The sequence below is a fragment of the Trichechus manatus genome, unplaced genomic scaffold (genome assembly GCF_000243295.1).
Source record: "Trichechus manatus latirostris isolate Lorelei unplaced genomic scaffold, TriManLat1.0 scaffold00037, whole genome shotgun sequence".
Lineage (NCBI taxonomy): Eukaryota > Metazoa > Chordata > Mammalia > Sirenia > Trichechidae > Trichechus > Trichechus manatus.
Genome location: NW_004443973.1, coordinates 11889058 through 11912502, shown reverse-complemented (window position 1 = coordinate 11912502; position 23445 = coordinate 11889058). Strand labels below are relative to the sequence as shown.

General features: G+C 42.8%; 1 protein-coding gene across 7 annotated transcripts in view; it reads left to right on the top strand.

Annotated features, from left to right (window-relative positions):
* Positions 1–23445, top strand: part of ITGA6 (integrin subunit alpha 6) — a 100164-nt gene that overhangs the window by 18086 nt on the left and 58633 nt on the right. For all 7 annotated transcript variants that reach the window (XR_002823967.1, XM_023730569.1, XM_023730567.1 and 4 more), the window contains exons 2-3: positions 20372–20496; positions 22535–22614. Coding sequence is in view for 6 of the 7 variants with exons in the window: in XM_023730569.1 (XP_023586337.1) it covers positions 20372–20496; positions 22535–22614 (205 nt within the window). In the remaining variant the exon portion in view is untranslated. The remainder of the gene's footprint in view (positions 1–20371; positions 20497–22534; positions 22615–23445) is intronic.

Here is a 23445-nt window from a genome sequence, read left to right as displayed (position 1 = left end):
TTTTTTTTTTTTTTTTTTTGCAGATATGCACTTCCAAATGCTACTGAAAGGTCAAGCAATATGAGAAAAAAAATCTTGCATTTACTGACATGGTGTCCATGCATTTCTTGGCATCTGCTATTTTCTAGTCTCTCCTTTATGGTGTAAATTACCCCATAGAAGATGAGAAGAGTTGAGATTTAGAGTATAAGTGAAGAAAACTAGACTAAGGCAGGAGGAATTGCATCTTTTTCACTGTAGCTAGAAGAAATTTATGCAATTGTTGGTTTCGTGGCTTCTGTTTACTATGAGGAGTGGAAGAGAGTTGATAATGGAACGTTTGAGGAGAGTGGAGGTTTGAAATTTCCATTGAGAAATTTGCAGTAGTAAGAGGCAAAGGAGAAGTACTGATTTGGCAATGATACAAAAAGTTATTAAACAACACTGATGGTGGAAAATCAGTGAATGCTATTGTTCGCGACTTAGGCATGTTTGCACAACATCCAAATCACATAACATCCTATTTCACAGAACGTATCAAGGACGGTAAGCGACGCAGGACTGTACATACACATATGCTCTTTTTTACACATATAGTAGCATGCCATAGACACTGCTCTGACCCTTGTCTTGTTTTTTTAATTATTCTTTGGCATGTATTATAGCTTTTTCTATTGTTGTAACTAAACAGCTTCCTTAGTATTTTTAATGTCTACATAGTATTAAGGAATGAAGCATGATTTATTTAATCAGTTTGGGTATTTAGGTTATTTCTAATCCTTTGCTATTAGAAGCTGTGTGCAGTGAAGAACCTTATTTTTGTTAGCTGCCATGGAGTCGGCCCTTGATACATGGTGACTCAGTGCACAACTGGATCTGACTGTTGTGATCCATAGGGTTTTCATGGGCTGATTTTTTGGAAGTGGATCGCCAGGCCTTTCTTCCTAGTCTGGCTTAGTCTGGAAGCTCTACTGACAGCTGTTCAGCTTCATAGCAACACACAAACCACCACAGACAGATGAGTGGTGACTACGCTTGGGGTACATTGGCCAAAATCGAACCCAGGTCTCCCATATGGGAGGTGAGAATTCAACCACTGAAGCACCACTTTCCCTGAAGAAGTTTACACCACCCTCCTTTCACTTTAAGTAAAGGATCAATTCCTAGTGTGGTGACTTGCTTCCTGAGTTCCGAGTCTTTGTTTTAATTATCATGGCTGATTTCTGGAGGAGTGGCTGCCCTGCATTACTTTCTATCAAAAACTATGTTATGTCATACCATCTGATCTTGCTTAAGGGTATTGTACCCATGGGGTTGGTAGAATCTTTTCAACAGCTAAAGTTGACAGTCTTATGCCAAGCTACTGGATTCCTGATGGCTTCAGTGTTTGTTACCTACTTGTACTTCTTAAAAAGTATTTGTTGAAAATTAGAGTGGTTTGTTGGAGTGTGTGTTAACTGCATACTCATAGAGCTCATGTAGTATTTTATCCCTGTATTAGTGTTTACAAAGTTATTTAACATTATTTCATTTGATCCTTGCAACAACCCTATGAGAAAACATAGAACCATTTCACGGATGACACCACACCCACAGTGATGACCGCCAGCTAACAGGTGGTACAGCTGGGCTTTGAATTCACCAGGTCGTCATGTAACTCCCTCTGTATTACTGATTATGGTTTTGGGTTGCCAGTCTGTTATGAGGCAGGTAAAATGATGTAAGCGTTCTGGAGCATGTATCATATTATCCTGATAATGATAGGCCCAAGAATGACTGATGTTCAGCAGCATATACCAGTGAAGTAGTTGTTGTTAGGTGCTGTCGAGTCGGTTCCAACTCATAGCAACCCTGTGTACGACAGAACGAAACACTGTCCGGACCTGCAACATCGTCACAATCGTTGCTGTTTGAGCCCATGGTTGCAGCTCTTGTATTAGTCCATCTTGTTGGGAGTCTTTCTCTTTTTCGCTGACCCTCTACTTTACCAAGCATGATGTCCTTCTCCAGGGACTCATCCCTCTTGATAACATGTCCAAAGTATGTCAGACGAAGTCTCACCATCCTCACTTTTAAGGAGCATTCTGGCTGTACTTTTTCCGAGATAGATTTGTTCGTTCTTCTGGGTATCCCTGGTATATTCAGTATTCTTCGCCAACACCATTATTCAAAGGTGTTGGTTCTTCTTTGGTCTTCCTTATTCATCGTCCAGCTTTTGCATGCATATGAGGCTATTGAAAACACCATGGTTTGGGTCAGGCACACTTTAGTCCTCAAAGTGGCATCTTTGCTTTTTATCACCTTAAAGAGGTCTTTTGCAGCAGATTTGCCCAATGTAATACGTCTTTGGATTTCTTGACTGCTGCTTCCATGAGTGTTGATTGTGGATCCAAGTAAAATGAAATCCTTGGCAACCTCAATCTTTTCTCCATTTTTCATGATGTTTGTTGGTTCCGTTGTGAGGATTTTTGTTTTAAGACAATGTTCTACTGCTATTCTTCCACATAAGGTTTTCACTGGCCAGTTTTTTAAGAAGTAGATCTCCAGGTCCTTCTAGTCTGTCTTAGTCTCCAGGTCCTTCTAGTCTGTCTTAGTCTAGAAGCTCTGCTGAAACATGTCTACCATGGGTGACCCTGCTGGTCTTTGAATAATGGTGGCATGTCTGCCAGCATCACAGCAACACACAAGCCCACTACAGCACAACAAACTGACAGACGAGTGGTGGAAGTAGTACTTGTTGTTAAAATATTGAAATGCTTCTGTTTAGGTTGGTAAATAGATCTTCCCCAAATCTCCAAGTGCCCCTCTCCACTGCCCTGTAGGAGCCCCACCCCCGTGCACGCATACATATCCCCCCCCACAATGCAGCAACAAACAGGGAAATGCCCTAACGTAACAGGCAACCTCTGGGACCAAGCTCCAGCACTATGACTACCATCTGTGCAGATTTTTTCCCAGGCCACATTAGTCACTAAATATTTTTAAATATCATCTTTAGATACAGGAGTGGAATAGTAAACAGTGTAAACGTTTAGCAATATAACTTGATTTCTGTATTTATATACTTACCGTCATATATAGTCATAAGTCACTTAACGTCCACGATATGTTCTGTGAAATAGGACGTTATGTGATTTGGATGTTGTACAAACACTATATTACATGCACCGCCTCCCCAATGGCACTGCTGAGGTGCCCATGCCCACTTCAGCAGCAGGCTGCACTTCCAGGCCCTGCTTACGTTCCTCGGCTGCCACCGCCTCCGGGCTCCACATTCCCAGGCTGCTCTGCAGGCCCATGCAGTGCGTGGCGCCCTTGTCCCTGTCATGGCCGCCATCCAGCACGGAGGGGATGAGCAGCACTCTTGGTATCCCCGCCACCGGCTGGCCCTTTATCGTTCATGAGCGCTTGTCCTCTCCCCTGCCTCAGAAATCCCACCCTGTGGCCACTCCTCCGGCCTCCTAGGGCCACTCTGCGCTGGGAGGAGCAGAACCACCAGGACTGTGCATACACAAGGGAAAGCTGGGAGGCGGCAGGGACCACGGACGTATATGCGGTTGGACGTTGCCCAAACAGACGTTATGTGGTGCGTGACTGTACTTTTAAAATTGTATTCCTTTTTTGTTCACAATATCCTGTTTCTAAATCTTTTTTTTTAATCCCTAAAGACCTCTTATAGTTTTTCTTTTTTCTTTCTTTTCGTCGTTTTTTATTGTTATATTAAAGGCTGGGTAGCTGATCTGAGGTGTGGGGGACTCAGATCTCATTCTCTCCTATTACTCCACTATGCATAGATAGCCTCACCCTCATAATCCGAGATGGCAGGTAAGGAAGGAGCAAAGAAGAAAAGAGCAAAAGGCACATGTGCACCGACTTTTATGGGAGATTGCAGGAAGCAGCAATACAGCACTTTGTCATGCATCCCACTTAGCAGAACTGAGTTGCATAGGCACCTCTAGCTGAGCATGGAGGCGTTTATTCAAGGTGGCCATATGCTCAGCTAAAAATTACTAGGAAAGAGGGGAGAACTGATACTTGGCAATAGTCTGTGGCATAGTTACTAAACCTGTTGTTTCATTTATCCCATTTAGAAAATAAACTATATGATTATATTAATTTCCTTTTCAAGCCATTGAAAAATTTCAATTTCCTAAGCTATTAAAATAATAAAATGGATATGATGACCTACCAGGTGTGAGCTCTTTAAATATACCTTTTCTCTTCCTGGTTCTTATTAAAAATATTTTACTGAAAAATGATAGAATTTGAAAAGTCACTTATTACACTTGCAAATGAGCTGTTCGATAACAGCCTTTAAGAAACGATTTCTTTTGGTTGTAAGAGTTAGCACTGATGATATTGATGCTTGGCACACTTGGCATATAAAAATCTGCTTGATAACAAAAACTTGCATGTTAAAATTATTAAAAGTGATAATAAATTTTTAATAAAATGAACTTCATCCATTTAACAGAAATTTACTTGGCACCTACCATGTGCTGTAAGCACTGCGAAGTTCAAGGGTGGGAGGTTAGACTCACAGTGCAGTTTATGTGTGTTCTTAGACTTTGTTCTTTGAAAGGAAAATTCACTAGAGATTGGACTTCTGTGAAGGACAAATGTGATTTGACAACTGGAAAATCAGGTATCTGATAATTTAGAAGCACAGGAAGTGATTAAATGCCACGTTTGACAAGCTCTGGAGCTGCTACTAACCAGAAGGTTGGCAGTTGGAACCCACCAGCCGCTCCATAAACATTTACAGCCTTGGAAACCGTATGGGGCAGTTCTACTTTGTCCTGTAAGGTCACTATGAGTCGGAATTGATTTGATGGCAGTAGGTGGGAGCTGCTTTGTGAAACTGAAAGAACCAAGGTTGCTTGGAGACAGTTATCAGAACTTGGACTTTATTTTTCCTTTTCTTATTGCAGTAGGCACCAGGGTTTTTATTATAATTGTTTGATGTCTCATTGGTTTGAATTGTTTGGCCAGTTTAAAAATCCTTTTCAGCTAGTACCTTTATATTAAAGATTAGCTGCTTACATATTTATACCCATATGTTACAAATTTTTGTTGAAGTGGAATTCTTGGTCATTTAATGTAGGCCGGCAGCTGTTGTAATTTTACATTGTCAGATGCTAATTGTATTCTTTTTCCTTGAGATTAGAAGCAAGTGTTGATCAACTAATGCCGCACTGAAAATCGATGCCAGGGATAGAACCAGAATTCATTCCCCAACCCCTCTCCAGTTTGCTGATTGACCACTCTTGTTGGTATTCCCTTTAAATAGTTGAAATCAATGGTTATTGATTCATTCTCCCTGCCCCCAACTCCCCTTGGTTGATGGTAAGATTTCTGAGCAGGAGAAGGAGTTGTATGTTGTGGACACTAAAAACATGTTCTGCTTTAGGTGTTCCCTTTATTGTATGAGCTCCCTTGTTCTTAGTCTGGGACACACCCATGTTAAAGTGTACAAGTCACATAAGAACTAGAACCCTCAGGCACAAACGTCAGAAGAGTATCATAGTCACTGGAAACTGGGTTTAGTTGCAGCATGCTTCTCCAAGAAGATAGGGAAAAAAAGTCTCTTGTGAAATTTTGGTTATTAGTGAAGTAAACTCTATGGGAAGGGCAGGTCAAAATTACTGGTCTTGAGATCTAGTTAAAGGCAACAAGTATTCTTTGGACCCTCATGACACAAATCTCAAAGCATTTTTATAGACCTTAATTATAAGCTACTGTGCTCTTGTAGGAGACCTGGTGGTGCAGTGGTTAATAGCTCGGCTGCTAACTAAAAGGTCACCAGGTTGAATCCACCCTCCTCTCCTTGGAAACCGTATGAGGCAGTTCTACTCTGTCCTATAGGATCACAATGAATCAGAATCGACTCAACGGCATCAGGTTTAGTTTTTGGTTATGCCCTTGTAAAATAAATATTATTTATCTTAAAAATACTTTTTCTCCAAGGTACTTTAGTGATGTTTATTATCAAAGTCAGGCAAAAAAGAGATTGTGGGTATAGTGGTTATAAGAGCAAGACCCAGGAGCCAGGGAGTACTGTTCCAACTCCTGTCTTTGTCACTTAACCAGCTGTGTGACCTTGGGCAAGTTACTGGACCTCTCTGAACCTGCATCCATTCATATTTGTAAAATGGGGGCGGTAATAGTATGTATTTCTTAATTAACTTATAGCAGAACCTAATATGTTACAAGAACTTGAGAGATGATATTGTTATTAATACACTAGCAGCTGTTTATCCTAATTATGCAGGTCAGATAATTGGAAGGTTAATAGAAATCTAGTCTTTTAAAATTGGGGGTTGTAGTTCATAGGGAAAAGAGCCTCAGCTTTTTAATCAACTTTCTGTGTAAATGTGAAAACCGAGGCTAGGAGGTGAACGGATTTGTTCACTGTGATTTTGAGCTCATACTTGTCCAGCTGGATCAGCCAGTTAGTATAGTTACATAGATTTTTTTTTTTTTTTAAACCAAACACCCTGAGGTTACCAAAAAAAAAAAAAAAGGACCAGATCCCTGGCCTCAAGGAGTTTATAGCCTAAGTAAGTGAAGTTGGGAGTAGTCCTTGCCCAGGGAAGTTTACGTTGGAGGTGGTGAAACTTGAGCTGGGTCTTAAAAGCAAATTCATGGGCAAAGCCTGGAGCTGGAGTTTAGAAATTGTTGGTGGGAGAGCATTTGGAGGGTGGGGGGTGTCGAGTGACAGGAAGCATGTGAGCAAAGGTACCAAGGCCTTTGTGTGCTCCAGAAGCTAGGGGAGGAGGAGCAATGGGGGGGTGGCTGGGACGGGCCAGACAGCAGAGAGAGGGTTCTCAGTTGTACTGGGAAGAGATGGCACAGTGGGAAGAGCACTGGGCTGGAAGTCCTACTAATGTCTGAGCCTCAGTTTCTTGATCTCTAAAATAAAGATGCCTACCTCATGACTGGAAATACCTACCTCTGGGCATATTTGAAGAAAAATTAGAAAAAAATAAGATAGATATGTAAAAGTCTTTGCAGTTATACCCACTGCTGTCAAGTCTATTCCCACTCATAGTGACCCTGAAGGACAGAGTAGAACTGCCCCATAGGGTTTGTGAGGCTGTAATCTTTACGGAAGCAGACTGCCATATATTTCTCCCGAGGAGCGCCTGGTGGGTTTGAACTGCTGACCTTTTGGTTAGCAGCTGAGCACTTAACCCCTGCGTCACCATAAAATGTCCTAAAATGTGAGTAGGAGAGTAGGATTTGCTCCCTTCCCAATGAAAATATTGGAATCCATGACTAGTATCTACCTAGGGTTGCATTTATCTCATTTATTGAATGCTAGGGATATGCCAGGCACTTTCTAGATGTTGTATTCAGAAAACAAGAGAAGAGTTTCTGTATCTATGAAGCTTATAACATTCTAATGAAAGAAAGATGGATGGATAGTTAATATATACACAAATGAATATAATAATTTCAGATACTAGAAGCAGGTAGACCATTTAGAGTGATACTACAGTTGACCATACAGGACACGATGGTGGCTTGGACCACTGTTATAGCGAAGTAGGAACAGAGTAACTCTTAGGAGCCACTGAGAAATCGTCAGATTCAGAGTAAAATGTGGAACTAGAGCCAGTAAGAGATATTGATACACTGGGCGTGGAATATAGGGGAAAGAAAGGAATCAAGGGTGACTCCTAAACTTTTGGTCTGAGGACCTGGATAGTGTACATTTGTCAAAGTAGAGAAGGCTTGTGGAGTGTGTGGCTTTTAGGAAAAAGGAGTTCTGTTTTGGACATATGAGGTGTGAGGTGCCAAGTGGAGATGTCCAGTAGGCAATTGGGTGTCTGAGAGTGGAGCTTGGTGCAGAGGTCTGGGCTGAAAAGAGATGTTTGAGAGTCACTGGTAAATGGATGGTGTTTCCAGTTATAGGACGAGAGTATAGCTACAGACTAGAAAAGGATCTAAAATCTGATGGAAGAGGAGTAGCCAGTGAAGTGGGAAGATAAATCTGGCAGGTATCCACTGACTCAAAGTTAGACCTTGCCACCCTTTCTCCAGCTGTCTCGTCTAGTTCTTACTTGAATAGGATTAAAAAGTCAAACCTTAATTAGATACTAAAATCACAGAGACTCTTAGGACCCTCTTCTCTCAACTACAGCAAGTGAGCCCACAATTTAAAGCCCTACTTGTGGAGGAAAATAGAAAGGATCATAGTGGACACACTTCCTAGCTTTGAAAAATATACAGGTAATGGGACATTTTCAGTTAAGTAGGGGAGAAAAGGTTAGAAAGGGCTCTCTCTGCACTGTGCCCACCCAGTCTTATCATTGAAAGCTCTAACAGTGAAGAGGAGGCCCTGGTGCTTATTCTCACTGCTAACTCTAACCATGGATTTGGTTGACCCATTAAATTCTGTGTTTTGCTTGGAGGTAGGTTCCTCCACTACCTGCCCTGAGCTGCTGCAAACTCCTAGTGGTCAGAGTGAAGGGGTGGGTGTCACTGTTCTGGTGTCTACTTTTATAGTTCAAAAATCTGTTGTATTTTTTGAAAATCACATGGTATTTAAAGATACGTGGGTAAGTGTTATTTTGTCAGTTGTCTTTTTCCCCATCCATTTTTTGCTTGGTGATTTTGTGTTAAGATTATTTGACATTCTAGAGGTTCCTCTCAAACCACATAATGAAATGCAATGTTAGAGTTTGATTCAGAAAGAGGTTGATTGTAGTCGGTTTCATCATCCAGCTTCCCTCGACCTTCCAGTTCCTCTTTCCAGATGATTAATTATTTGAGTAGCAGAGGTCTTATATGCAGGCTGCATAATTTACCATGTATGTCGGGCAGATCCTCTTTGAATCTTCATTCCTATTTCAGTAAAATTAGGGGCTCAAATGAGATCAAGCTGGGCTCCTCGAGTTCCTGCATGGGAGCCAGGAATGAGTGGTGGTGGGATGGGCAGCATGTCTGCCCAGAGGAACCCCTGGGTTCTATTACAGTACACACGGGGATGATGAACGACTGGCACCTAAGGAGGGTGTCATGGTTTGAATTATGTCCCCCCAAAAATGTATGTATCAGTTTGGCTGGGCCATGATTCCCAGGATTGTATGGTTGGCCTCCATTTTGTGATTGTAATTTTATGTTAAAGAGGATTAGGGTGGGATTGTAATATCACCCTTACCCAGGTCACATCCCTGATCCAATGTAAAGGGAGTTTCCCTAGGGTGTGGCCTGCACCACCTTTTACCTTAACAAGAGATAAAAGGAAGGGGAAGCAAGCAGAGAATAGGGGAACCTCGTACCACCAAGAAAACAGTGCTGGGAGCAGGGTGCCTCCTTTGGACCTGAGGTTCCTGCACAGAGAATCTCCCAGACCAAGGAAAGATTGATGACATGGACCTTCCTCCAGAGCTGACAGAGAAAGCCTTTGCCTGGAGCTGATGCCCTGAATTTGGACTTGTAGCCTACTGGACTGTGGGAGAATAAACTTCTCTTTGTTGAAGCCATCCACTTTTTGGTGTTCCTGTTAGAGCAGCACGAGATGACTAAAACAGAGGGGATTGTGGGTTGAGGAAGAGGAGGGAAGTAACAGGCTTCATTGATGATGGAGTGAAGCTTGAGTTGAGTGGAGATGTAAGGGGAGGAGTTGAGGACTGAGCAGGCACTCTGGAGAATGAGCAGCATTTGCAGAGCCTGGAGGTATGAAGGTGTATCCCAGTGGTTGGTCCAGAGTAACAGTGGTGACATTGCGGTGTCACAGGGCCACATCCCTAGGGCCTAGGCTGAGGAGCTTAAGGGGCCCATGTGTAGAATGATCCTCCTGTATTTTCTCATCTGTAGATAGCCATGTGGAGAATCCAAACTGGGTTGAGTAAAGACATTCAAAACCATAAGAGCTATTAGTTTCTGCTTGAATAAAACCAGAAACACAGAGCAGTGGAGAGCAGCTCTTACAAATAACACTTGTGAGATAGTTGAGCTGTGATGGTAAATATTTGTTGAGGGCTTGCCATGAGCGGCCCTGCTCTAGGAGCTTGAAATAAGTCTGTGGTTAAAAACAGAGCTTTCTTCTAGCATATCTCGTAGCCTTGACCCATACAGAGCACCAGCAAGGGCGGGGATTTCAGGCCCAGATATCAAACCTGAAAGTGAGGTACTGTTAAATAGCTGTAAATGGCAGTGACTTCCCCTGAACAAAGAAATCTGTCCCCTGTTTTAACTACTTGTGGGAAAACTAGAGTTTCTATCCAACACGTTTGTATTTAGTTTTCCATTCAGTTTGGTTTGAAATGATTCTTTAGGACTGGTAAAATAGGATAAATTAAATACAATAATATTTGCTACTGCACAGCTCACTATTGCTTGATATAACATTTTGTGGTTCTTAGATATATTTTTAGATCTCCAAATAACCAGTCACTAAAATAAAGAAAATAGTCATTTCATAGCCTTTTTTTTTCTTTTTTTTGCCATTTCAGCATTTTTTACGTTCATCATGTTGTGCAGCCATCACCATTATCCATTTCTAGGTTTTCCTTGCCTTAGCAGAAACGCAGTGCCCCTTAAGCAATGATTCCCTCCTTCCCTCATTCCACAGCTTAAAAAAAAAACCTATCTTGATTGGAAAACCTAACTTGGAGTGTTAGTCTGATGACGGAGTGATATTCTAGTTCCAGGGACAGGGATGCAGATTCTTTGTCTTCTGAGAAGAATTTACTTAGAGGCAAAGAGAGGTGCAGGATTTAGATAAAAACACAAGCAAGCTTTAATGCGTCCTCCACTTCTTTCTCACCGGGTAGAAAAGGGAGGGGAAAGGAAGATCCTCAACTAAAGGCGGGGAGTAAAGGAAAAAACTTCTCAGCAGTCAAGGCAGAGACTACTAGGAATGCTGAACATGTCCTGGGGGGTGGGGGGTGGTGGATGGTTGTGGATGTTCCTTGTTGACCACTGGTCCTTGGAAAGTAGGCCCTTCCCCCTCCAGCCAGAAGAGGGTCAGTTCTTCTGCCAGTGACCTTGGTGGACCTTGGGCTTGGAAACCTGCTCCAGGCTTTCCTGGAGAGTCAACCTGGGGGAAAGGGATGTTCTTCCAAGGCCAGTGGAGTGTCAGTGGCCAGGCAGGCTGCCCTCAGGTAGCCTGATCATGTAGAGATTGACCTAGGTCTTCCCAGGCCAGAATAACTCACCAGTGCCTATAAAGCCACAGCCAGATCAACCACCCAATTTAAATTCCAAGCATGGCATTATAACCTCAATTCAGTGTGCTGCACCACAGTCAGGTTCCACTGCTAGCTGTATATCTGAGGCTAGGGTGGCCATGTACCTTATTATTTTTGAGAGTGGAAGGGGGTGGGACAGATGCTAAGCTTTCAGGGCACCAGAACAACAGTGTGAACCAGGATTGTCCTGGAAAAAATCAGACATATCACCCTAGCTGAGGCCTGGAAACTAACCACTTTCTGGGATAGTATGATGACCAAAAAAGTCTCAGTACAACATGACCTTTATGTGGAAGGGCCTAGGCCCCTAGAAAGAGAAAGGGAATTGTCTGTGAGGCCCTTCCTAAGACACCTGTCCACAGCATAGAGGGCTCTCCAGTTTAGGGTCTTGAAGAGGTATTTTCTGTATATCCCTGAAGATAATGTAAGGTTTCTTTTTTCACCCAAAAATTAAATTTCAGCTTATATTCGAGCCCTTAAAATATCTTTCTCTTACGAGAGCTGCCCTCTCAATTACTTTATTTTGAACAACAAAATTGCTTCATGAAATACGAATAAAACTTTTTAAATGAATGTTTAGTATACGTGATTTTAAATGTTTGTGTAAATTAAGTGTTCACATGTTGTCAGTTGACTGATCTACGTTCATAAAAATTTAAATATGCTGAACAAAAAACCTTTTTTAGGACTTTTTTCCCATGGGAGTGGTCTTATATCTTATATTTAGGCACAGATGGTGGTGGTAGGAATGGTGAGAGATGGGTGTGAAGTTGTGGTGGCAGTAGAGGAGGGGGAAATTAGGCAGGAAATATAAATCTGATTCCTTCAAGAAATGACTGGATTTTGACTTGTGGCTGGAGATGGCAGACTAGGTGTGCAGATTTGCCTTCAGGCTCTTCAAGGCTGCCTAATGCCTGAGAGATTCTTGAAAGGCAGAAAACAGATGGGATTGGTTTATGACCTTAACAAGGGAAGAAGCCACAGTCTGGAGTGCAAAGCAGACACTGCCCTGTGCCCCTCTCCCCTCCAGAGAACCATCCGGTTAGGCAGACTGGGAATGAGGAGTAGATCTGGAAGAGAAAGCCCATATGCCTGGACCATGGACACCAAGTGACATCATTTCCCACCTCTGTACAGAGTGCAGGCTGCTGGCATGTACAATTCTGACCAAAACTCAGGCCAAGGCACTTCTTTTGGGGAGAGGGGTGATGTTAACATATGTATGTTTTACGAAGTTAAGTTGATTCCAACTCTCAAAAAGAATAGATTCTTTTAGAGGTAGGCAAGACAGTTAAGACATTCTTAAAAAAAAAGAAAAAAAAAAAACCACTCAGGGAAAGCTAGGTCTTCTTAGTGCTAGACTTCCTCATTCTAGCAATTAAATGGGGTTTGCAGTCTGACAGCTCATTCCCTTTTCACTCAGCCTAAAGTCAGCAGGCCCTACCCAGGACTGACTCCCTTTCAGAATGTCTGCTCAGGGTGAGACCTAGCTAGATATGAACCTTTTTTATACAACAGCAAAACAAACAAAAGAACCAAGGATTGTTTATCAGGAGTGTGACAAGAGCCAGTTAGTTGCAAGAAAGGGAACAGCCGAAGTAAACCAAGAGAAAACCTGGAAGAAACAGATAATCTGGGAACAGAAAGAAAACTTTAGGAAAGAAATCTAGTTAAAATGCTCAGAATTTGAGAACATGTTAAATCCACAAAACAAGTATAGGATACGTTGTTATGTGAAAGGTACAATCAGAACAAAGAGCTTTGGAGTTTACAAATCTAACTGCTGAAATTAAAAAATTCAATAGAAATGCTGGAAAACAATCTCAGGACCACGGAAAAGCCATTGCCGTTGAGTCATTTCCGACTCATAGTGACCCTATAGAGAAGGGTAGAACTGCCCCTAGGGTTTCCAAGGAGCAGCTAATGGATTTGAACTGCCAACCTTGTTGGTTAGCGGCCGAGCTCTTCACCACTGCACCACCAAGGCTCACACAGAAAGGGAAGGAAAATGAGAGAAAGACTAATCCAGGAGGTCTAACACCTGACTAATTAATTAGAGGTTCCAGGAAGAGAAAATGTGAAGAATGAAATGGTCAATGCATGATTAGAAGTTTCCTGAAAGGAATGTCCCAAGTCTACAGATTGAAAGAGGCCATGGAGAGCACAGTAAGTGAATAAAGACTCAGACCCGCACACCATCACGAGATCCAAATGCCTAGGGTAAAATGGTGAGCCTAGAAGTCACCCTCAAAGGAATGAGAATCAGAAGTAAGTCAGATTTTTCGTTGGCAGCAGTGTGTACTAGAATCATTTAGCATCGCCTTAGGAGATCTGAAGAAAATACTTTTCAGCCTAGAATTCTACATTCAGTTCAACTATTAATCAAGGATGAGAACAGGATCGGAAAATTTTTTTTTTATTAATATATAGGGTCTCAGTTAACCTATCACGCACACTGTTCCTTAAGACATTTGAGGAAATAATTCAAATAAGAGGAAAACATGGGCTCCCAGATAAGACAGATTCAACCCAGGATAGCAGTGAAGGCAAGTCCTGGGAAGTACAACAGTCTTGACAGAGCAACCTGTTTATGTAGTAGCAGGAGGTTCAAGGCCTCTGAGAAGGAAGTCTCAGCAAAGAAGAGATTCTGATTTAATACAAAGTGTGACTGGGCACTTAGAAAAGGTGGGGACTAGAATAAAGTCAAACAATCTAAGAAAAAAAGAAAGGCAATTAGAAATGCCAAGAAAAGCAAAAGTCACAGTCAGATGTGAAGTACACCAAGCAATTGACAGAATGTAAGAAAAGCAAATCTGTTTGACCTTGATGCTAGGAACAGTTTCCTTTGAGGCCAAGAGCTTCTGATATTAGTCCCAGGTAGAAAATGTGAATACAGCACTGAATAGTATTTACTCAGTTACGTAAAAGCACAGATGACCAAATTGTAGTTATAAGACAAAAACTGGTACTAGCTCTCATGTAGTGTAAAAGAATAGCTAATGGATAGTAGGGCTTGGAGAAACCTAGAGGAAAGTTTGGGAGAGAAGATCAGAGTGCTGATAGCACCATCTCAGCAACTGGGGAATCGAGATTTTGTCCAAAGTTGATGGGGGATAAAGGTTAAAAATGTATTATTTAAAACTGAAAGGGTAACAAATAGACGACTTAAAGTAGTAGGGTTATTAAGCACTGAGGTAAGTAGATTGTTTTCATATTGTGATGTCAACAGTTATTGCCTAAAGCTGATAAATCGAGAAATAAAGGTATAAGTTTAATATCTAGTTTTATGGAGAAGTAAATACCAGAATAAAAAACAAAAGAGGTTTTTCTGCTCCTGGAGAGCAGAGCCAGGGATGGTGGTGTAATCTGTTGCTTTCCACCATAAAGTCTTTTTTACTTTTTGATGTCCTGTCGTTTGTACTTATTACTTAAACAAAAATGAAAAATTGAATTTGAAGAAGGGTTAAATGTGGACATGACACAATTGCCACGGTAATACCATCTTGTAATTTTTCAAGTCTTAATTTGGGCACACTAAGTCGTGTTTTGAGTTAAGCAATAATAGTGGCCTTGTCTCTTTTCCTGGGACAAAGTTGCATGGCTAGAAGCAGAGTCTCTAATCCTTAAGGAAATGAGTTACTGCCAAAGACAATGAAGCAACGCTACTATTGTCTTTAGAGTTTTAAAAGTACTTCAGCATTTAGAACTTTTGGTTGAAGTAGTTATGCAAAAACAAACCCGCTCTACATGGGGGAGAACTTGAATCCATGAATCAGGAGTGTGACTTACTTGAAGAATTTTGAAATAAACTCATAATGAATATAAGCATGAGAGTAGGTCCTAAATCTTTGTGCCAAGAACTGTGATCGAGACACCAAAGACCTGAATTTATGTCATATCCTGTTACTGCCATGGTTGTGTAGTTAGCCTCTTGCATTACTTTTTACTATTTAAAATTTTATTTCTTACCTTTAAAGACAATGTTGTGGTTTTACAAGTTTTGAGTGTTCTCCTGTATTTTAAATACAGGTTTCCAGTATGTTGGAATCCCCAGGCAGTTTTTGTTTCAGTGCGTCTTTAAGAGTCTTCCGAGGTGATTGTTCCCTGGCCCTGTGGAAAGCAAGTTGGAAAGTAATTTTTCCTGATCCTTTTGGTGTCTAAAGAAATCTCGGTTTGAACCCTGATTCTTGCTCTGTTGATGATAGTTTTTCTTTTTTTGACCTGATTTGGGAATAAACTTCTTAGATCCTGTTCTGCTTAATTTCTCCCACTTCCCTGTGAAGGTCATAATTTATATCCCTTGATCTCTCTCACTTTGAATGTAGAGTTGTTACTGTAGTTCTGACTTCTCCATACTCCTGGTGCCTTAGTGATAAAAGAGAGACTGGGCAGCTGCTGCCCTGGTCCTAGGAGTTGCTGTGGACATCCTGGTGATGGCCAGAGAGGACCCTGGTGCTCACATACAACTGTCTCCAAGGCCTAGAGCCCAGCTCTTGGCAGGAAAGGGCACTCGTGGGGGACAGGAAGAGAGCTGGGATTTGAGCAGAAACCCTGCCTCTTGGTGTAGGCTGAGCCCCCCACCCCCCCATGTTCTTCCTGGAGCTGCACCTACTCTGCTAGCTCTGGAGCTGGCTGTGTCTGAATCAGCGTCCTTGTCCTAAAGGATTTAGATTAGGGAATAGGTGGATTATTGCCTGGTGTCACTGTTTGACAGGACCTGGCTCTGTTCTCACTATTTGTTGGTGCCAGGCATAGCCTTAACTAATGGGCTGTGACCTCCTGTGATTAAGGCTGGTTCCAAACAGAATTAAGAGCCTTTGCTTGCTTCCTGAACCAGTGAGGGCAGCATTACCTTGAGGATTAAGGCCCAGCCAATTGTTGAGTCTAGTTGGGGTTACTGTGTTCTCTCATCAAGGTCCTTTTTCTCCTTTTCTATGACTCCAGTTCTACCGATTTAACTCTACTTGCCCCCCACCATGGTTTTCCTGAAAGCATGGTCCCGGGGAATAGGGTATAGCTGGAGCAGGGGCACCCTCTGCTGTTCAATGGCGGCTTTTCCTCCTTTGGCCTTACTGGAGCCTGAGTCCCAGAGCCTGGAGCCCTTCTGACTCTATCCAAAGTGGGACAAATTCGAGGGTGGAGGCTCACTGTGCGGAAGTCCAGGCATGTGGGAGGAAGAATGGTGCTGACAACATGTGCAGGCAGAGCCCACAGGGAGGCACTTTGACAGCTAATATTATTCTCCGTAGGTACATTTCTCTTGCTTTGTGGCTTTCTCTTAGAATGTGTTTTTTTTTTTTTTTTTTTTCCCAAAACCTTGCTGCTGCTTTCATCTTTCCATGTGATCTGCTTTAATCTGCAGTAGTCCCCCAGTAAAACCTCTTCTATAAGGGTTTGGCATTTTAAGCATATGTGAAATTTTGTTTCCATGGCTCTTATAACCAGCCAGCCAACTCAAGTTAAGTGTCTCCTCTGTCAAGCTCGGTTCAAGGCCTGCTGTTAGCCAGAGTGGGAAGGGGAACAAGTGGAAGGATGGAGGGAGGTACCCAAGAGGGAGACAGCCTGTCTCATGCAGCATGTACCCCGCAGCTAGGACCAAGGGGCTGAAAGAAGTGTTACTGGAACAAAGCTCCACAGCTTCTTAAACAATAGGAAACCCAGAAGCACTCACCCGCTGTATGGTGGAAGTGTGGGACTCCATTGGGGGCAAACTTTCCAAGTTTAACAGCATATGTCCCAGTCTGACCCTTTGTCCCATGCACGCAGAGCTCTGTATACCTGACTGCTGACCCCCAGCCCTATGCTGTTACACCACCAAGTCCCGCGCTTCCATTTCCTCCAGTTCCTTCCCTCTCAGCCTTCCCATGTGCTGTGCCCCTCACCTGGGCAACTCCAGCTCCGCTGTCATCTCTGTGACACCCTTCCTCTCAGGCAGGTTTTGGCGCCCTCCTCTGGACGTCCACAGCACTCTGTCTCATTGCTTCTACCTCCCTGGAGTTTCTTGTCGTGAGTTGATTCCGACTCTTGGCAACCCGATGTGACAGAGGAGAACTGCCCCGTAGGGTTTTCTAGGCTGTAATCTTTATGGGAGTAGATTGCCAGGTCTTTTCTCCCACAGAGCGGCTGGTGGGTTTGCACCACCAACCTTTAGGTGAGCAGCCAAGTGGTTAACCACTGTTCCACCAGGGCTCCTTCCCTGTAGTTTAATGACCTGTTCATGGATCTGGCTCCCCCAGAGTTTGCGGGATGAGGCAATTCTTTATTCATCCCAGGAGACTCTTGATAAATGTTGCTGAATGAATGAGTGAGTGAGGGGCAGCAGACAGGAAATAACAAGCCCAGTACTTGCCTTAGGTAGCTCATGGGCCTCCTTGGGTGTGGTGAGGAGAAGAGGAAGTGGTTAGAGAAACACATGGTAATATTATTGGGGCTCCTGGGCTGCTCTTCATAGCCATCCCCTGCCCTTTGCAGGTGGTTACCTTTACAGGAATGTCTTCTCTGAGCTTTACCCCACCCAACTACAATAATGCTTTGACTCTGCTTTCCTCAAGCTTTCTGTATTTATTCTGCTAAATACAGCCCTGCCGGCACACGGAGCTGTTCCTGTTTGTGTTTCGTTTGTGTCAGTTTTGCCCTTTCATCAAGGTTGTACCAGTTGCCATTGAGGCAACTCTGATTCATGGCAGCCCCATGTGTGTCAGAGTAGAGCTGTGCTTCACAGAGTTTTCAGTGACTGATTTTTTGGAAGTAGATCGCCAGGCCTTCCTTTTGAGAAATCCCTGGGTGGACTTGACCCTCCAACCTTTTGATGAGCAGCCGAGTGCGTTAACTGTTTATACCACCCAGAGACTCAAACTCCTTAAAATTCTGAGTTATGTTTCCTAGAAAGTAGCTTAAGGGAGTGCGGAAAACACCGCCCCAGGTAATTTGGTCCTGGCTACCCACTAGCTGTGGGATCTTATGGGCAGAGTCATTATCGCTTCGAAGGCCTCTGTTTCTTCATCTGTAAAATGAGAGGGCTAGACACTCTCTAGGTTCTTTCCAGTGCTAACTCCTGGATCCCATGCTTCTGGCCCAGCACCTTGCTTATCCCTCCCAGTGCCAGGACAGTTCCATCTGCACCTCTGCTGAGTAAGTGAATTCGTTCACCTCGCAGTCTAGGACAAGTCATCTCCCGAGATTAGGGTCAGCATTACTGAAACAGGCATGGGGTGGGCCTCCAGAGGCTCTGCTGCCTCTGGCCTTACCTCTGCCATCTGTCGAGAGGAGCCAGGCACCAAGGACACCTCCTGGGCCCTCTGAGTCTCGTTTCAGTTTGCTCTGCACAGTTCTGTATCGGGGTGTGTGCTGTTTTGGTCCTTTGTACATGGTCAGATTCTGACCAGGGAGTGGGAGGAGGATGGTACTGGGATGGGTTGGGCCACCTCTGTCTGCCTGACTCTCCTGTGCAGAGTCTGATTGCTCCCTGCTCTGCTTTCCAAGTCCACATCCTCCTGTTATACTAGCTGCATTGTATTAGTTTTGTTTTGTTTTTTAATGCATTAAATCCTTTATTGGGATCCCAGCAGGGACAGAAGTAGTGGGGACTGTTTGGTTTGTATTGTCTTACTTTTGCTCTTGCATTCCTTGAAGACCAGGAGTGGCTTGTTTTCTGTTTCCGGAGCTTGTTGGTTTTTTCATGTTTGCGCTCCCCGCCCTTTACCGCAGCTCCATCCTGGTTTCCCTTTCAACTCTTTGTTTCTCTCTGTCCCTTGAGGTGTGTGTTCTTTCCCTTTGTTTCTCTTCCGGTTGTTCCATTGGTCAGCCAGACCCCAAGGATTGTAACGATCATGGTGAATAAAGAGCATTGGTAAAAGGAGCCCAGGAGAAAGGTAGTGGATCTCTGAAGATCCCTCTGGCTGTCAAATGATGTGATTTTAAGGATAGTAAGTTGGTTTAGGGGCCTCCTATAGGAAAAAGGAGCCCTGGTGGCACAATGGTTAAAGTGCTCAGCTGCTAGTGGTGGTTTGAACCCATCGGCTGCTCTGCAGGAGAAAAGACCTGGCAGTCTTCTCCCTGTAAAGATTACAGCCCAGGAAGCCCTGTGGGACAGTTCTACTCTGTCACATGGTGTCACTATGGGTCGGAATCGACTTGACGGCACCCCGCAACTTACAGGGGATGACAAGAACGCTGGGGTGGGAAGGAAGGAGGAATATTACAATGCCTAGAACATAAGTGGCCCTATGCAAATCTTTGAATCCCTGAGTCATTTGTGGGAGACTGATTGGACGAGGAGCTGGTCAGAGAGAACTGGAATGCCAAGACGTAAGAATTGACTCAGAAAGAGGCCAGGGCTGCAAAAGAGAGCAATTCAGTTGACCTGTATCTTAGGTACAGATTAGGTTCTGAATCACTGAAAACCCAAGGGATATAGTCAAAATTACCCTTAAAAATGCCTTAGGAAGACAGTTTTAGAACTTGACATACACCACGTCCCTGAGTTACAAACAAGTGTACTTGCCCTTTAATGTTATGTAAATTTGTCCTCACTTTGAAACTATTGAACCAACCCCTACTTGCAACAAATTCTTCATCACAATCACCTTCACGTGCTGCAAGTGCAGCTTTTAAATCATTGAAGGCTTCGAGCCTTTTCTTGCACTAACCAACCAAAAAACCAAACCCGTTGCCATAGAGTCAATTCTGACTCATAGTAACCCTAATAGGACTGAGTAGAACTGCCCCTATAGAGTTTCCAAGGAGTGGCTGGTGGGTTCAAACTGCTGACCTTTTGGGTGGCAGTTGAGCTCTTAACCACTGCACCACTAGGGCTCCTTTCTTGCACCAAAGTAAGGTTAATTAAGAACCGTATGTACTTGTTTTGACTTACCTACAAATTTGACTTAAAGACACACTTAGGAACTGATCTTGTTTGTAACCCATCCCCAGGACTGCCATGTTCAGCATGACTTTTTTTTCCTTCCACTGGAACTCAACTGACAAAACAGCAAATAGTTTTAACATTTGTATTTGTGTATGTTGTATGAGCTAATCACGGTCTCCACCTTTGCTCTCTCTGACTATTCAGCTGCTGAAGAATTAATAGACTCCTTGGCAGAGAACAGTTCTGATATCTCTTGGTTCTGACTAACCTAATGGTAAGTTAGTATTAAACTTAAGTCTCTAAGTTTTCTCTGTTTTGTCAACAGGTTGCTAGTGGGGGCCCCTAAGGCCAAAGCCCTTCCGCTGCAGAGGGCCAACCGGACGGGAGGCTTGTACAGCTGTGACATCACCTCCCAGGGGCCGTGCACAAGGATTGAATTTGATAACAATGGTGCGTTCTTCCGACCTCACACTGTTCACTTGGCCGACTTGCCTACACCCCACGTGCCCTTTCCGTTTGAAGGGAAAGAGGGTTCAAGCATTTACTCCTGGAGGGAGGACCTCTTTTAATTGCAGTAGCACTGACTGGTTTTTGTCTACTAGTTTGCCCTGACGGAGCCCTGGTGGCACGGTGGTTAAGCGCTTAGCTGCTAATCAAAAGGTCAGTGGTTTGAACCCACCGGCTGCTCCACAGGAGAAAGATGTGGCAATCTGCTTCCGTAAGGATTACAGCCTTAGAAACCCTATGGGGAAGCTCTAACTCTGTCCTATAGGGTCGCTATGGGTCACAATCAATGGACTCGTTGGCAACGAACGGTTTTTTTTTTTTTTTTTTTTAGTTTGCCCTGAAAACTTTACTTTCTAAATCACAGTGGGATGTGTAGCATTGCTGCTCCTCCTAATCCTGGTGTCTAAACTAATATGGTGTATTGATGTTGCCACCTAGTGATGTGCTGAGATTCTACAGGAAGCCGTGGATTAAAAACTGAATTCATAGCAGTGAATAAAGTTGAATGTGCCAGTCTTGTACTCAGCAGCCAAAAGATGTCATTTGCTGTTAAAATATTTGGGAGAAAGATTGTTGAAATGTCAGATCTCTCTGAAATGAGAGCTGACCAATATGGTAAAATTTGCCCTGCTGTCACAATACTCACTTTGTGAGAACTCTGGGTAGCTGGAGGATGCCATTCCATGGGTCCTGTTGACATCTAGTTTGCCCAGTTTCCTGTAGGTTTGGCAGAGTCATTCATGTCCTGAGAAGCTCCAAGCCAGATTTTGACTTGCTTAGCCTAAGTAGATTTACAGATTCATGTTTAAATTCTTCTCTTGCTTTTTCAGCTTTTAAAAATAATGTTATTTTTTTTTACCGATGAGAAAATAGTGCATGTTAATTGTAGGAAACTTGTAAAATACATGGACCTATAAAGAAAAAAAAAAAACTTACTGGTAATCTCAGTATCTAGACGTAATCATTATTTAACATTTTGACATTTTTCCTTCTGTCTACTCAAGGTTTTTTAGTTCTTGTATTTTTGTAATGTTTTAAGGTTAAAGATTTTGCCCTCCTTCTCACTGAGGAAAGCAAACATTCCTTCCCCTTTTAAAGAAGAAATTTGGATGCTGCTTAAGAGCAGATGTAGGGTTAAACAGAGGGTTTAGATTAACATTGAAGTGAGCATATGGTGGTATTTGTGGCTCCTCATTCGTTTTTTGGCTAAAAATAAATACATTGCTCTCTTTCTTGGCATTGATAAAAGATATAACTTGTCAGTTATGAGACCTAAAATGAACCGGAGGCCTTGTCTTCCCATCTCAAGTAAGGAAAAGAACAATTTGTGCTGTTATGTAACAGATTTGACAGTGTATTTAGAGGTACCCACTTTTTGTTAGTTTGGATAGTATGGTGAAACCTGTGAGAGCCAGCACTCAATGGGACTGCCTTGTTTTTCCGGGTCTCGCGAGTTTTCCACCTTTGAAACGGTGCAGTCTTACCACTTTTCTATTGCTTGTTTTAGTGGGAAATATTTTGAGTTTTCCTTCACTGTCAGGTTTCCACCTTACACAGGTTCCTGCTTTTGCAGGTTTTACTGTAGTTGGACTTTTGAAACTGGATCATGCATTATTGCTTTAAGGGCGTATATTGGAGGGCTACCCCTTAGTCTCACAATTTTCAAATACCTTTTTGTGTTAAGGACTCTGGTGTCAGAGAGGGTGAAGCAGATTGTGGGACAAGCTAGGCCACCATGCAGAGCTATGCATTTTATGTAGAGGATTCTAAGAAAGACCCTTCCAGATAACCACTTACCTATTTTCTTGAGAAGAGCAATAATTTTTCTGGATTGAGTGTTAGAATTTACTAAGTGGTTAGACTTGGCGTCAAGGCAGTTTAGACATGATTTCTTGTATTTTTGTGATTTGTTGGTACAGAGGCTGTTTTCAGCCCCTTTGACGTGTTAACTGTGTATGTAACCTGTGCTGCTGTTCCACAGCTGATCCTTCATTGGAAAGCAAGGAAGATCAATGGATGGGCGTCACGGTCCAGAGCCAGGGCCCAGGGGGCAAAGTCGTGGTAAGTGTAAGAAACGTTCATTCCACAAACATTTGAGTGCCTATCATGAGCCAGTACACCAGGCTTACTCAGAGAACAAAACAGACAGGACTCCTGACCACACAGAGTTTGTATTCTAACAAGCTGATTGCTTTAAAGCAAGAATTCATGTGAGGGAGAAATGGAGGCATCATTTTTCCTGTGCTTCCTGATGTACTTTGAAACAGACATACAACCTGCTTGAAAGAACTTATTTGTAAACCTTTGTTGAATATCCCTAAAACTCTAGATGGTCTTAAAACAAAAAGCAAAACAAAACTAGACATGGTAAGAATTATCTATATGAGATCAAATTGACAACAGCAACTCAGAAGGCTTGATGGGAAGCCTGGGGGACAGTGTGTTGAAGATAATGGTGATGGAATAATCTGGGAAAGGATAGTGAGAATAGCAGTACAACTGGAAGAATGTAATCGATGTCACTGAATTGTACATGTAGAAACTTTCAAAATGGTGTAACTTAGGCTATGTATATTTTCACCAAAAAAAGGTCCTCAAGGTCGAGAAGGGAGAGTGTTGACATGTCGTGGGGTTGTTAACCAATGTCATAAAACCATGTGTGTACTGACTGTTTAATGAGAAGCTATTTGTTCTGTAAACCTTCATCTAAAGTACAATAAAAAAATATTTTTATAAAAAAAAAAAACTAGACATGGTTTCTGCTCTGGGAACTTTGTCACTCTTATTTAAAAACAAACAAAACCAAAACCAAACTGGTTGCCTTTGAGTCAATTTTGACTCATAGCAACCCTGTAGGACAGAGTAGAACTGCCCTATAGGGTTTCCAAGGAG